The sequence below is a fragment of the Pan paniscus genome, chromosome 6, assembly GCF_029289425.2.
Source record: "Pan paniscus chromosome 6, NHGRI_mPanPan1-v2.0_pri, whole genome shotgun sequence".
In the NCBI taxonomy this organism is placed as follows: domain Eukaryota; kingdom Metazoa; phylum Chordata; class Mammalia; order Primates; family Hominidae; genus Pan; species Pan paniscus.
The window spans coordinates 117,315,420-117,330,081 of NC_073255.2; the positions used below are offsets into that span (position 1 = coordinate 117,315,420).

Sequence of the window (14,662 nt, forward strand, 5' to 3'; positions counted from 1 at the left end):
GACCTCCCCCCACCTTGTGCCACAGGAGCCCCTGGAACATGGGATAATGGCTACGGCAGACAGGCAGGCAAGCAGCACACGTACCAGTCATGTTTTATTTGGAGGTTAATTCCCATTAGGATATGAAAGGATTCAGCAACGATTGAGATTGTGTTCCTCACGGAGGGGCTCGGGCCAAGGTCGTGGGGTGGGGGGGTGCAGAGCATGTCCTCTTCAGTGGTATTTGCGGAGCCGCTCGTGCTCTGAAGTCAGGAAGGCAAGATGGTAAGTATCTTAAAAGGTTACAGTGAAGGCACAGCATGGCAGGAAGCAGGCTGAGATCACACAAAGCCTTCCTGAGAATTCCCTTCAGAGATGACCCACGACCCGCCTGCCGGTGTCTCTGCAGAATCAGCAGACCCGGGGGGGCACAAAGACACCTCAGGAGCCAACCTGCCACTCAGCAGACCCGGGGGGCACAAAGACACCTCAGGAGCCAACCTGCCACCTGGCCAACCACTTTCTTTCCAGAAGGAACAGAGGGAACACAATGCTCAGACAAACAGCCTCAGAGAACCCGTCCTTCAGAGGCAGGACCGCCCTGGTGCCACAGAATGGGAGTGAGGTGGGGGTAGGGGGTGTACACTACACTGTCAGAAACAGCCTAGTCAGAGGCTGCCACCGACACCTCCTGCCAATCTCCCACCAGACAAGCTCCTCTCAAGCCTCAGAGCCGGAACAGCCATGCTTTTCTGGGGTACCAGATTATCCCACTCAACTCATTTCTCTTTCTGCATTGGCTACTAGGAAAATCGAGCCAAATTTTCACAGAGTGTGCTGTATTTTAAAGAATGCTTCTAATACTCTCTTTACCCTGGCTTCATCTTGATTTTCCTGTGTTCTTTTTGTCACAATTTTCTCATTTCAAACAATATCCCACATACTGTACTCTGATAGGTCCCTCCAATTCTTTTAGGTGGAAACATAAGGAACTTTAACTAAAGGTCCCTCAGCCTCAGAAGAAGGTGGGCTGCTGTATCTAATGAAATCAGTCACCACCACCCTCTCATGGGAACTAAAGGCAAGACGCCGCAGAGGCACTCACTGAGATGCTTGTAGGAAAAGGAGTAGCTAAAGAGCACGTAGCATGCCAGCACCATGGTAATCCCCGAGATGCTCCCCTTCTTCACATTGATGTACTTGTTGTAGTACCGGTAGTAACCTGCAAATGCAAGAGGCGCTCACTGCCCTGCTGGGCTTCACATTTGAGTGAAGTTGAGCACACAGTTGAGTCTGGCTGACATTCAGGGACCTAGTCCTGCTCTGGCTGTTTAAGCCCCTCGCCCTGCATTCACTGGCTGATAAAGATGACAAGCACAAATGCCAGTAAGGTCTCTCATCCCCATAGCCTGAACTATAAGCACATACCAGCTCCTGAACTAGGCCTACCTGGATTCCACCTCTCCCCTTTGGCCTTGAGCTTATAGCCTCCTGAGTAGCTGGGACTACAGGCATGCACCACCACACCCAGCTAATTTTTCTTGTGTGTTTTTTTTTATAGAGATGGAGTCTCTCCATATTGCCTAGGCTGGTCTAAAACTCGGCTCAAGCAATCCTCCCGCCTCGGCCTCCCGAAGTGCTGGGATTACAGGCATAAGCCACCACACCAGGCCAAGATAGGCCATTTCAAATATTTGTCCTGAAGTTCTGGCAGGGAGGAGAGCATCATATTATAGACTAATGCCCACTACAGTTCCAATTCATTTTCCTCTTAAAGAAGTCTTAGGATTTCTCTAAGACAGAGGCAGACATACTGATTCCAAGCAACAGGAAACATGTTCTTGGCTGTAATATCTCAGAGCCAGCCTTTGAAAGGGCCAATCAACCATAGAAGTCCAAGGCCTAGCATCCCTCCCTGTCGTCCTCTACATAACTTACTGCTTTCGGACAACAAGGCCTTCATTGCCCAAATTAATTCATGGCAAAAAAGAGATCTGAAGACCCAGAGATTTGCTTTCATTTACAGACATCCACAAGGCTCTGACCTCTTTGAAACGCTCCAAAAATGCCACTAGGGCTGAAGTCCCGCATCAAGATCCAGCTTGGCAGCTCCCCCAGTTTGACCTCCAGAAGTTTCTTGTCCTTCACTGGTACTGAAACGGAAGAGTGAGAAAAAATACCCACTGAATAATCTCCCAGTAACACACATGGCATCCTTTCCTGCCACTGCTTCAACTATGCAATAAAGGTGCATAATGCAATTACACAGAGGCTGCACATACACAATATTATGAAGAAATATGTCACATCAAGCCCACTATTTTAAGACTGAGTCTATACAATAGCAGAACTGCTGCAGGGACAGCTTTATTAACCAACAGGACGTCTGAGTAACAGCTTGCTGGGAGTAACTCCAGAAAAGGGTCTCGAAAAAAGCAGTAACGTGGCGGACAGGAAAGATTACTGCAAAGCTAACATTTACTTGACATTATTAGCTTATTTAATCTTCACAACAAGCACTTCATGTCTTTACCTTAAAGGAGGGGAGGGGGGATAGACTCAGAGAGGTTGGGCCACGTGACCAAAGTCACACACACAACGTGGGGTCAGGACTGGCCCTCCTATGTCCCTGAAGCCAATATGAGGGTGCCCTGTCCAACCCTGGGGATGTGTGGCTGGAGAACGTACAAGAGGGGATGTGGAAGGAGAGTGGTGTGACGGTGCCAAGTGTCTCACTCAGACTTGACGCACTTGTTTACTGGGGAAGGGCTTCAAACAGCACCTGGGTTCACACAGCTGGCAGACTCACCAGATGGGCCAGCCCGAGCAAGTATAATGAAAGAAACCCAAGGAATTTCCACATCCAGCATCCTGGGACCACGGACACCAACAATTTCCAGAGATAAAAATAAGAGATAACACATTCCAAGAAGTCAAGTGAGGAAAAACCACTCCAAATGACTGAACGGCCCCAGATCGTATTCCAATGGGAGTCTGAGAACAAGCAATCAGAAGGGCTCCTGGCTGAGGCTGCACTGTCCTCACATTTGGGCCCAGGAGGAGACTATGGAGGGCCAGGGAGTGGGTGGGCCCGTGGGCGTCAAGGAGATGCATTTAAGAAAGGAATCGTCTCCCCTGTTCTCCCTGCAAAGATTTATTTATTTATTTATTTCTGAGAGACAGGGTCTCACTCCATTACCCAGGCTGGAGTGCACTGATTATTCACAGGTGTGGTCACAGCTCACTGCAGCCTCACTGAGCCTCCTGGACTCAAGTGATCCTCCTGCCTCAACCTCCTGAACAGCTGGGACTACAGGTGTGTGCCACCACACCCAGCTAATGATCAGTTTTAAAAAGCTTTTAGCAGATGTCCTATTGAGGGCAAAGAGTCTAGGACCACGGTGCCTTCTCAGAGATAACCACAAGAGGAGCCAGATTAAATAATCCCAAGGTTTCTTCTCCATTTTGAGATCAAAGGAAAGACTAAGGCTCTGTCAGGACCAGCCTCAAGAGTCTGCTGAGGGAGGCCGGGGCACAGTAGTTCACACTATAATCCCAGCACTTTGGGAGGCCGAGGCAGGCAGATCACTTGAGGTCAGGAGTTTGAGACCAGCCTGGCCAACATGGTGAAACTGCACCATGAGATCACGCCACTGCACCTGCCCAGGCTGGAGTGCAGTGGCATGATCTCGGCTCACTGCAACCTCCACCTCCTGGTTCTAGCGATTCTCCTGCCTCAGCCTCCTGAGTAGCTGGGACTACAGGCATGCGCCACGACACCCAGCTAATTTTTGTATTTTTAGTAGAGACGGGGTTTCACCATGTTGGCCAGGCTGGTCTCGAACTCCTGACCTCAGGCGATCTGCCCACCTCGGCCCCCCAAAGTGCTGGGATTACAGGCATGAGCCACCGCACCAGGCCAGAAAACTCACTTCCTGATCCAGTGAAGCCATTTTTTCACATTCACATAAACTATGCAGACATATTCTGCATCTCATTACCATGTTCAGGGGCTGGCATGGAGCCTGGCACATCACAGGAGAAAAAAGGCAACAATTTACAACTTGTTTTTCTTCCTAGTTCTATCTCTGTATTATGAAGACAAGGGTGTTTCCTTAAAACCAACACATCAGGGGCCGGGCGCGGTGGCTCACGCCTGTAATCCCAGCACTTTGGGAAGCTGAGGTGGGAAGATCCTGAGGTCAGGAAATCGAGACCATCCTGGCTAACATGGTGAAACCCCATCGCTACTAAAAAAAAAAAAAAAATTAGCCAGGTGTGGTGGCGGGCGCCTGTAGTCCTAGCTACTAGGGAGGCTGAGGCAGGAGAATGGCGTGAACCTGGGAGGCGGAGCTTGCAGTGAGCTGAGATTGTGCCACTACACTCCAGCCTGGGTGACAGAGCAAGAATCCGTGTCAAAAACAAACAAAAACCTAACACATTTGGCAGGGCACGGTGGCTCACGCCTGTAATCCCAGCACTGTGGGAGGCCAAGGCAGGCAGATCACGAGGTCAGGAGTTCAAGACCAGCCTGGCCAACATAGTGAAACCTCATCTCTACTAAAAATACAAAAATTAGCTGGGCATGGTGGCGTGTGCCTGTAGTCCCCACTACTCGGGAGGCTGAGACAGGAGAATTGCTTAAACCTGGGAGGTAGAGGTTGCAGTGAGCCAAGATCGCGCCACTGCAAGGGACTATCCAGTTCATCCAAGATGCATCTATACTTATTCCACGAATTTCTCTTTCACTGGAAGGCAGAGGAAGGCCTCAGTCCTTGGTTGCCCTATTGGAACTCCCACCCCAACTCTACACACACCCGCTCCTCTGCAGCACTGAAGCTTCCATCTGCAATCACTGGGTCACATAAAGAGACCCAGTAGAGTTCAGAGACAGAGCAGACCCTTGGGTCTAGTGCCATTCTGCGTTTAGTGCCATTTTGTAGGTGTGTGCCCTTGGGCAAGGTACTACTCCTTCTCAGTTTCCTCCTTTGTGAAATCCTTGGTACTTGGCCCTAGGTACTATGTAAATGAGAACTATTACCACCTTTCTGCCTGGTTATGAGCTACCTGAAGGTGCGAATATCCCCACCACTTCTTGGTACACGACGACAGAATCTCAGTAATGGTTGTAGAACAACAGATCCTCGAGAGGAAACATACTGTTCATTACTATGAAGCCACATGGAAATAGCAAGTCTCTCCTGAGTGCTAAATCCAACCTGGGGGTTGTCCAGAGAATAAAGATTTTTGGATTTGCAGGCCACATAAGGTCTTCATAGCATAGTCTATTTTATTTTTAAACAATCTTTTTAAAAACAGAAAATGGCCCAATGCAGTGGCTCACGCCAGTAATCCCAACACTTTGGCCGAGATGGGAGGACTGCTTGAGGCCAGGAGTTTGAGACCCCATCTCTATAATAAATAAAATAAAAACAAAAAACCATTCTAGGCCCTGTACAGTGGCTCACGTCTGTAATCCCAGCACTCTGGGAGGCCAAGGCAGGAGGATCACGAGCTCAGGAGTCTGAGACCAGCCTGACCAAAATGGCGAAACCCCATCTCTACTAAAAATACAAAAATTAGCCGGGTGTGGTGGCGGGCACCTGCAATTCCAGCTACTTGGGAGGCTGAGGCAGGAGAATCACTTGAACCTGGGAGGTGGAGGTTGCACTGAGCTGAGATCGTGCTATTGCACTGCAGCCTGGGTGACAAAAGCAAGACTCCATCTCAAAAAATAAATAAATAAATAAAAATAAAATATAAAAACAAAAAAACCATTCTGAGCTCATGGCCAGACAAAAACAGGCCACACGAAATCCAACTCACTGGCCATAGTTTGCCAACCCCTGATCTTATCTACTGCTGCTAATTCATATTTCCCTCACTTTATGTGCTCATGAAATACTGTCTTTGTCCTCTGGTGACAGACACTACCTAAAAGATCATCAATACCTAAGAGACATGGACTCCAATTTCTTCACCAGGGGTGATGCTGAATAGGCCAGGCATGTGACATGACCCTGCCTAAAGGTCACAAAGTAAAGGCTGGGATGACCAGCTCACACCGACTGAGTACTCACTGTGGGCCACGCAGCGTTCCAAGTGTCTTTCACATACTAAATTGATTGATCCTTAGTTCAGAGCTCTTGACCACAGCCCTATGCTTAAACAAAATGCCCCAGTGTTCACTTTTCACAGGTTGTCTCCTTAACACAACTACCGTGTACGACGAATGTTATTATGCCCATTTTACTGAGGGGAAAACAGCTTCCCTCTCATCTATTCTGAACCCCTCTTCATTTCTCTAGGCTGAGATTAAGAATACAGAGGCCGGAGGCCGGGCGCAGTGGCTCACACCTGTAATCCCAGCACTTTGGGAGGCTGAGGTGGGCAGATCACAAGGTCAGGAGATCGAGACCATCCTGGCTAACACAGTGAAACCCTGTCTCTACTAAAAATACAAAAAATTAGCTGGGCGGGGTGGCGGGCGCCTGTAGTCCCAGTTACTCGGGAGGCTGAGGCAGGAGAATGGCGTGAACCTGGGAGGCAGAGCTTGCAGTGAGCTGAGATCGCGCCACTGCACTCCAGCCTGGGCGACAGAGTGAGACTCCATCTCAAAAAAACAAACCAGAGGTCAGGCGCAGTGGCTCACGCTGGTAATCTCAACACTTTGGGAGGTCGAAGCAGGTGACTCACTTGAGGTCAAGAGTTTGAGACCAGCCTGGTCAACATGGCGAAACCCATCTCTACTAAAAATACAAAAAAAAAATTAGCCGGGCGTAGGTATTGGTGCGTGCCTGTAATCCCAGATACTTGGGAGGCTGAGGCAGCAGAATCATTTGAACCTGGGAGGCAGAGGTTGCAGAGACGAGATCAGCTACTGCACTCTAGCCTGGGCGACAGCGTGAGACTCCATGTCAAAAAAAAAGAATACAGAAACGCAGTGGCTCACACCTGTAATCCCAGCACTTTGGGAGGCCGAGGTACATGGATCACCTGAGGTCAGGAGTTCAAGACTAGCCTGGCCAACGTGGTGAAAGCCCATCTCTACCAAAAATACAAAAATTAGCTGGGCATGGTGGCCTGCGCCTGTAATCCCAGCTACTCGGAGGCTGAGGCTGGAGAATCGCTTGAACCCAGGAGGCAAAGGTTACAGTGAGCCGAGATCACACCATTGCACTCCACCCTGGGCGACAAGAGCAAAACGCCATCTCAAAAAAAAAATGATAAAAAAAAAAACAGAAACTGAGCTAAGACACACATGGGTTAATCAAAACTCTGCCACTATCAGGCTGTGTGACCTCAGAGAGGCCACACCACATCCCGAACAGTTATTTCCCTCATCTGTAAAATGGAATCGACTTTCCCAACAAGGACTCTCTGACAAGGCTACTATGGAGCATCTAGGGCTAACTATTCAAAAACAAACAAACAAAAATCATCAGTGTGCACAGCGGGATGAATGTAGCGATTTACACATGGGTGTCTCGGAAAAGCCTGCTAGTCATAAGGCCGTCCTAGAGAATAAAGTTCATTTACCACGAATCCTCAGGTTTGAATACCAGCTCAGCCCTCTCACGAGTTGTGACCTTGAACAGGTCACCTCGCCTCTCTGAGCCTATTCAACATATATGCATCGAACCTTACATGGTATCAGGTACAGTCCTAGTCCTGAGCTCCTCCTGGAGCTTCATCTGAGCTTAAGCTTTGGGGAAAAAGGGCAAAAGCTGCGCCTAACATTCAAGTGCAAAGCAACTGGGTCGCAGCGGGAGAGGGAAGAGGCTATTTCTTAGCGGAAAGAGGAACAGTGGCCCAAGGCGGCGCATTCCCAGGCCCAGAAGCGCGTGCCCCAGATGCCTTCACCCTCCACGCCTAACCCGGTTGGCGCAGGCCCTGGGCAGCAGGAAGGCGCGCCTGGGCAGGCGGAGCGGGGTCTGGCGCGCCTCAAGTGAGATCGTGGCGAAGTGCCTGAGCAAAGGGCAGGCAGCTCCGCAGCTCCCTTCTCTCCCAGTGTGGCTTTGGACCCTGGACCCTGGCTCCTGCTTCCACCACGGAGTCCAAACAGCCTTACCCGGGGCCGGACACTCACCAACTGACGCCATTTTGGAGTCCTGGTGTCCGCTGTGCCGGACCGCGCGAGGACTGCTGGGTAGGGAATGCACGCCCCATCCAGGGGCGTAGAGCAGAGGCTCACGGGAAGCAGGTCACAACTGCGAACACCCTGGAACTACTAGAAGGCCATGAAGCGAAGGGCGAGGTGCCTGGACAGCAAAAATCCGAGGGTCCTGCAGTTAGAGAGAGGGGCGCCTCAGCCTGGGCTCCCTACCTTAAAAGGTGGGAAGAGGCCGCGCTGGGACTACAAGCGTGCACCAGCACAGCAAGCTAATTTTTGTATTTTTAGTAGAGACAGGGTTTCACCATGTTGGCCAGGCTGGTCTTGAACTCCTTTCCTCACGTGATCCCCCCGCCTCGGCCTCCCAAAGTTCTGGGGTTACCGGCGTGAGCCACCGCGCCCAGTCTATTTTTATTTTTATTTTTTACTTTTCAGACGAGCATTTACTTTTCAGACAGTGGCTTGATCACGGCTGACTGCAGCCTTGAACTCCCAGAGTCAAGTGATCCACCCATCTCAGCCTCCCATGTAGCTAGGACTGCAGGCTCACATCACCACTTCCAGCTTTTTTTTTTTTTTTTTTTTTTGGTGGGAACAGTGTGGTGAGGAGTGGGGGTAGAGGCTCTCTATTTTGCTCAGGCTGGTCTTGAACTCCTGGCCTCAAGCGTTCTTCCTCCGCCTCCGAGGTAGCTGGGACTACAGGTGCATGCCACCACGCCCAGCTAATTATATTTTGTAGAGAAGGCGTCTCCCTATGTTGCCTAGACTGCTCTTAAACTCTTGGCCTCGAGTGTTCCTCCTACCTCGGCCTCCCAAAATACTGGAACTGCCGGCATGAACCACACTGCCCGGGCTACTTCAATTTTGATTATTTTAATTAATTAATTCATTTATTTATTTAGAGACAGAATCTCGCTCTGTCACCCAGGCTAGAGTGCAGTGGTGCAATCTCGGCTCCCTGCCAGCTCCACCTCCGGGGTTCACGCCATTCTCCTGCCTCAGCCTCCCGAGTAGCTGGGACTACAGGCGCCCACCACCACGCCTGGCTAATTTTTTGTATTTTTTTGTATTTTTAGTAGAGACGGGGTTTCAACATGTTAGCCAGGATGGTCTCGATCTCCTGACCTTGTGATCCACCCGCTTCGGCCTCCCAAAGTTCTAGGATTACAGGCGTGAGCCACCGCGCCGGGCCTCTGATTTTTAAAACAACCTCGGGAGCAGGTCTTGTAGTCATAACTTGCCAAATAAATGCCACCCTCGTTCAGTTCATTCTGCTACATTTCTTGTTTCAGAGGTGGCATTGTGGGGCTCCTCCATGTCTGCTTCCCTTCTCCCCAGGCAGTGAAAATCGCATATACAATTATAGGTGTGTGAAAGCACGGCCAGCATCGCCAGTGGGAATTAAAAATGGTTAAAAAAACAAAACAAAACAAACAGGCCGGGTGCGGTGGTTCACGCCTGTAATCCTAGCACTTTGGGAGGCAGAGGTGGGCGGATCACTTGAGGTCAGGTGTTCAAAACCAGCCGGGCCAACATGGTGAAAATACGAAAAAAATTAGCTGAGCGCGGTGGCAGGTGCCTGCAATTCCAGCTACTTGGGAGGCTGAGGCAGGAGAATCACTTGAACCTGGGAAGTGGAGGTTGCAGCGAGCGGAGGTCAAGCCACTGCACTCCAGCCTGGGCGGCAGAGCAAGACTCTGTCTCAAAAAAAACAAAAAACAAACAAAAAACAAAAACAAAAAAAAACCCAGGCTGGTCGCGGTGGTTCACGCCTGTAATCCCAGCACTTTGGGAGGCCAAGGTGCGCGGATCACCTGAGATCAGGAGTTCGAGACCAGCCTCCTCAACATGGCAAAACCTCATCTCTGCTAAAAATACAAAAAGTAGCCAAGCGTGGTGATATGCGCCTGTCATTCCAGCTACTCCAGAGGCTGAGGCGGGAGAATTGCTTGAACCTGGGAGGCGGAGGTTGCAGTGAGCAGAGATGGGGCCACTGCACTGCAGCCTGGGTGATGGAGTGAGAACTTGTCTCCAAACAAACAAACCAACCCCAGCAAATATAGTAGTGTACTGCAGTAGGAGTGTTCTCAACGGTTCCTTGCGCCCTTGAACTCTCTGTCTTCAAAGTTTATTTCACTTGCTCCTTGCGGTGTGTGTTGACCATCCACGGTATAATGCGGGTATAATGTAGTCTTAGGAGTTTATTACCCGCCTTGGGCTGCGTCCCTAAGCAACTGAACCCCCAGGAAAAACCCTGCCCATTGCACCAGGGCCTATGTAACTCCCACTCCCCAGGGCTGGGGCAGATGCCAGGGCTGGGGCAGAGGGCCCCGCAGGAAGAATCAGGGATGGGGTCTGCCGGACCCCAGGTGTCAGGTCCTCCGTGGGGCAGGAATCGGCCTGGGGACCTTCCTGGTCCACCCAGGGAATCCTCCTGCAGGGTGCGAGTATGGGACCTGGAAGACTACGAGGGACCGAAGAGACCTGACTGCACTGTGTCCGGGCAGAGGCAGCCTCCGGGAGCTGATGGACTTGAGGGCTGGGGCAGGGGAAGCTGAGGGGGCCGCTGTTCCGTGGGACGTGCAGGAGAGCAGCAAAAGGCAGGAGTGGCCAGTGGCACCCGCGCCCCCGCCCCTTCCCCAGGCCGGACACTCGCGGGGACGCAGAGCCGCCGGAGCCCAGGATCCGCACACTGGAATCCTGGGAGGCCCCGGGAAGAGGCCGGAGGGAAGCTACGCCGATGCCCGATCCCCTGCGGTGGATGGAAGGACTGAGGGCGCAGGAGCTGTGATTTGTATGTGTATAAATGCCAACGTTTTAGTTAATGAACTGGGGTTGTTTCGGGGAAGGTGGGGGTGGGTTGGAGGGAGCAGATTATTCCAAAGATAATTTTTTTTTTTTTTTGGTAAGAGACGGAGTCTCGCTCTGTCGCCCAGGCTGGAGTGCAATGGCGCGATCTCGGCTCCCTGTACCTCCGCCTTCCGAGTTGAAGCGATTCTGCCTCAGCCTCCCGAGTAGTTGGGATTACTGGCGCCCGCCACCACGCCCGGCTAATTTTTATATTTTTAGTAGAGACAGGGATTCACCATGTTGGCCAGGCTGGTATCGAACTCCTGGCCTCAGGTGATCCGCCTAGCCTCGGCCACCCAAACTGCTGGGATTACAGGCGTGAGCCACCGCCCCCAGCCTGAACATAGTACTCTTTCGTTGATCTGGCCCTCGTGCAAATTCTTAGTGCTCCCCAAGCAGAGGGCTGGGGAGAAGAGAATCCGGATCCCTGACAACCCCGCCCCAGCCTTCTCTGCTAAGCTGCGCGAAACATTTTCCACTGTGGCTTCCCAAACGTGTCTCCTTAGGAGACTACACAGCCCGAGGCAGGTGAATTTTCCCGAATGACAAGAGGATTATTCCCGAACCCCGTGGTGGCGTCTGCTTCTATCCTGTTTCGTTTACTTTTACACTTCCCTCTGAATTACAAAAGGGAAAAAGAACTCTTTAGGGTCCATCTAAAGCACAAAAAAGTTAGGCTTCCAAGACCTCGTGGCGCAACGGTAGCGCGTCTGACTCCAGATCAGAAGGTTGCGTGTTCTAAATCACGTCGGGGTCAAACATGTGATCATCCCTTTCTTTAGCCAACAGGAGTTATATCTTGCCGGTAACTCTCAACCTTGGACACTGTATTTTCTGTTCTTTAGCCCTAAAGATTTATTTGCGTAGGTACTTCAGCAGTGGACCGGCACCTTAGCTAAAGTGTGAGGAAAAATTCAGAACCAATACTTAGGTCGTGCTGTTCACATCTGTAGCAGGGTTTATCAGGACTGTGCCTCAGACAGTACGTTCACAGGACTTCAGACAGGACCTTAAAACAGTGCAGGAGCACTTTGGGAGGCTGAGGCGGGCAGATTGCTTGAGCCCAGGAGTTCAAGACCAGCCTGGGCAACGTATCAAAACCGTCTCTGAAAAAAAAAATAAAAAAATAAACAAACAAACAAACAAACAAAAAACAACGATAAAAGCAAAAGCAAAAATGCCAGGTGTAGTAGTGCATACCTGTAGTACCAGCTGCTGCTTAGGAGGCTGAGGCGGGATGATCCCTTGAGCGCAGGTCGAGGCTGCAGTGAGCTATCATTGTGCCACTACACTCCAACCTGGGTGACAAGGTGAGACACTGTCTCTAAATGAAAAAATAAATAAAACGGTTCAGAGCTCGGGAAATAGTTGCCTTCCCAATCTAAAAACTACCTGCCCACCCTGGGGGCTGCTATCCTTGGAGAAGCATTGGTGGTGCAGCCTGATCTTCAGCATTTGAAGTTCCAGCGCCACTAGGACAAAGCGTTATTCAAAACAAATGAGGAGGAAGTCAGTTGTCTTCCCCGAGCCGCTCCTATGGGACTGCGCTGGCCTGATGTGTCATCCGGCTCCCTCCCCACATTCGTATTCCTGGAACGACCTGCTGGACTGAGTTCCTTGTCCTCTCCCTAGGGGTGGCCAGGCCTGACCTCACTGCCTTCCCTATGTTCAAATGTCTTGAACCTGGAGTACTGAGTGTTCCTGTTTTCTGTTAAAGCCAACAGGAGCCAGGTGCGATGGCTCATGCCTGTAATCCCAGAACTTTGGGAGGTCGAGATGGGAGGATCGTTTGAGCCCAGGAGTTTGAGACCAGCCTGGGCAACATAGCAAGACCCCATCTCTTTTATTTTTTATTTTATTTTATTTATTTATTTATGAGACAGAGTCTCACTCTGTCACCCAGGCTGGAGTACAATGGCACAATCTCGGCTCCCTGCCACCTCCGCCTCCTGGGTTCAAGCGATTCTCCTGCCTCAGCCTCCCAAGTAGCTGGGATTACATACTCCTGCCACCGAGCCCGGCTAATTTTTGTATTTTTAGTAGTGACGGGGTTTCACCATGTTGGCCAGGCTGGTCTCGAACTCCTGATCTCAGGTAATCTGCCCGCCTTGACCTCCCAAAGTGCTGGAATTGCAGGCGTGAGCCACTGCACTCAGCCAACACACATATGTTTATTGCAACACTATTTACAATAGCAAAGACATGGAACCAACCCAAATGCCCATCAGTGGTAGACTGGATAAAGAAAATGTGGTACAAATACACCATGGAATACTAAGCAGCCATAAAAAGGAATGAGATCCTGTCCTTTGCAGGGACATGGATGAAGCTGGTTGCCATCAGCCTCAGCAAACTAACACAGGAACAGAAAACCAAACACAGCATGTTCTCATTCATAAGTGGGAATTGAATATTGAGAACGCATGGACACAGAGAGGGGAACAACACACACCTGGGCCTTTTGGGGAGTCGGGGGTAAGGGGAGGGAACTTAGAGGATGGGTCAATAGGTGCAGCAAACCACCATGGCACATGTAACAAACCTGCACGTTCTGCACGTGTATCCTGTTTGTTTTGTTTTGTTTAGAAGAAATAAAAAACAAACAAACAAAACTTGGGAGGCCAAGGCAGGCGGATCACTTGAGGTCAGGAGTTCGAGACCAGCCTGGCCAAAATGGTGAAACCCCGTCTCTACTAAAAACACACACACACACAAAATTAGCCGGGAGTGGTAGCGGGCGCCTGTAGTCCCAGCTACTCAGGAGGCTGACGCAGGAGAATGGCGTGAACCCGGGAGGCGGAGCTTGCAGTGAGCCGAGACTGCGCCACTGCACTCCAGCCTGGGCGAGAGCGAGACTGTCTCAAAAAAAAAAGAAAAAAAATTAACTCCTTACTCACATTAAAACTGTATTTTGGGGGTAATTTACATAAGCCACACAATTATCCTTTTAATTAAGATCTAATATTCTTTTTTTTTTTTTTGAGACAGAGTCTCGCTCTGTCGCCAGTCTGGAGTGCAGTGGTGGGATCTCGGCTCACTGCAAGCTCCGCCTCCCAAGTTCAAGTGATTCTCCTGCCTCAGCCTCCCGAGTAGCTGGCACTACAGGCACGCCGCCACCATGCCCAGCTAATTTTTTTTTTTTTTTTGAGACGGAGTCTCGCTCTGTCACCCAGGCTGGAGTGCGGTGGCGCAATCGGCTCACCGCAACCTCCGCCTCCCGGGTTCAAGCGCTTCTCCTGCCTCAGCCTCCCGAGTAGCCGGGGTTATAGGCAGGCACCACCATGCCCGGCTAATTTTATTTGTATTTTTAGTAGAGACGGGTTTCTCCATTGTTGGTCAGGCTGGTCTCGAACTCCCGACCTCAGGTGATCCACCCGCCTCGGCCTCCCAGAGTGCTGGGATTACAGGCGTGAGCCACCGCGCCCGGCAATTTTTTTGTATTTTTAGTAGAGAAGGGGTTTCACCATGTTGGCCAGGATGATCTAAATCTCTTGACCTGATCCGCCGGCCTCTGCCTCCCAAAGTGCTGGGATTACAGGCGTAAGTCACCGCGCCTGGCCCATTTTTCTTCTTTTATCTGATAACCTTACTCCCCTCCACAAACACACAGCCAAAGAAACGAATTGCGTCGCTCTTGAATCATAGAATAATTCTAAATTATGTTAAAACAGGAGGGGCGGGGCCCTGTGCATCACGTGACTCTCTCGGTGCTGTCTCCGG

At 50.7% G+C, this 14,662-nt stretch overlaps 1 protein-coding gene and 1 non-coding gene across 4 annotated transcripts; one reads left to right on the forward strand and one right to left on the reverse strand.

The window, feature by feature from the left end:
- Nucleotides 1-77: 77 nt before the first annotated feature.
- On the reverse strand, nucleotides 78-14,578 carry ATP5MF (ATP synthase membrane subunit f). 3 transcript variants are annotated; one of them, XM_063605999.1, is made up of 6 exons: nucleotides 14,439-14,578; nucleotides 12,143-12,266; nucleotides 8,069-8,264; nucleotides 2,025-2,132; nucleotides 1,085-1,201; nucleotides 78-242 (listed from the first exon to the last, which is right to left on the reverse strand). In XM_063605999.1, the coding sequence occupies exons 3-6, from the start codon at nucleotides 8,079-8,081 to the stop codon at nucleotides 214-216; spliced, it is 267 nt and encodes an 88-aa protein (XP_063462069.1). In that variant the 5' UTR covers nucleotides 8,082-8,264; nucleotides 12,143-12,266; nucleotides 14,439-14,578; the 3' UTR covers nucleotides 78-213. The 3 variants fall into 3 exon arrangements, with proteins under 3 accessions (XP_063462069.1, XP_008966948.1, XP_063462068.1); XM_008968700.4 differs by lacking the exons at nucleotides 1,085-1,201; nucleotides 12,143-12,266; nucleotides 14,439-14,578 and having other exon boundaries at nucleotides 8,069-8,226; XM_063605998.1 differs by lacking the exons at nucleotides 12,143-12,266; nucleotides 14,439-14,578 and having other exon boundaries at nucleotides 78-1,201; nucleotides 8,069-8,224.
- Nucleotides 11,627-11,699, forward strand: TRNAW-CCA (transfer RNA tryptophan (anticodon CCA)). The gene has a single exon. It is a non-coding gene; the product is annotated as a tRNA-Trp (tRNA).
- Nucleotides 14,579-14,662: the final 84 nt, after the last annotated feature.

Coding starts and splice junctions, on each gene's coding strand:
- ATP5MF (XM_063605998.1), bottom strand. Junction 1,202..2,024: donor TTTTGGAGCGTTTCAAAGAG/GTCAGAGCCTTG, acceptor TTGCATTTGCAG/GTTACTACCGGTACTACAAC.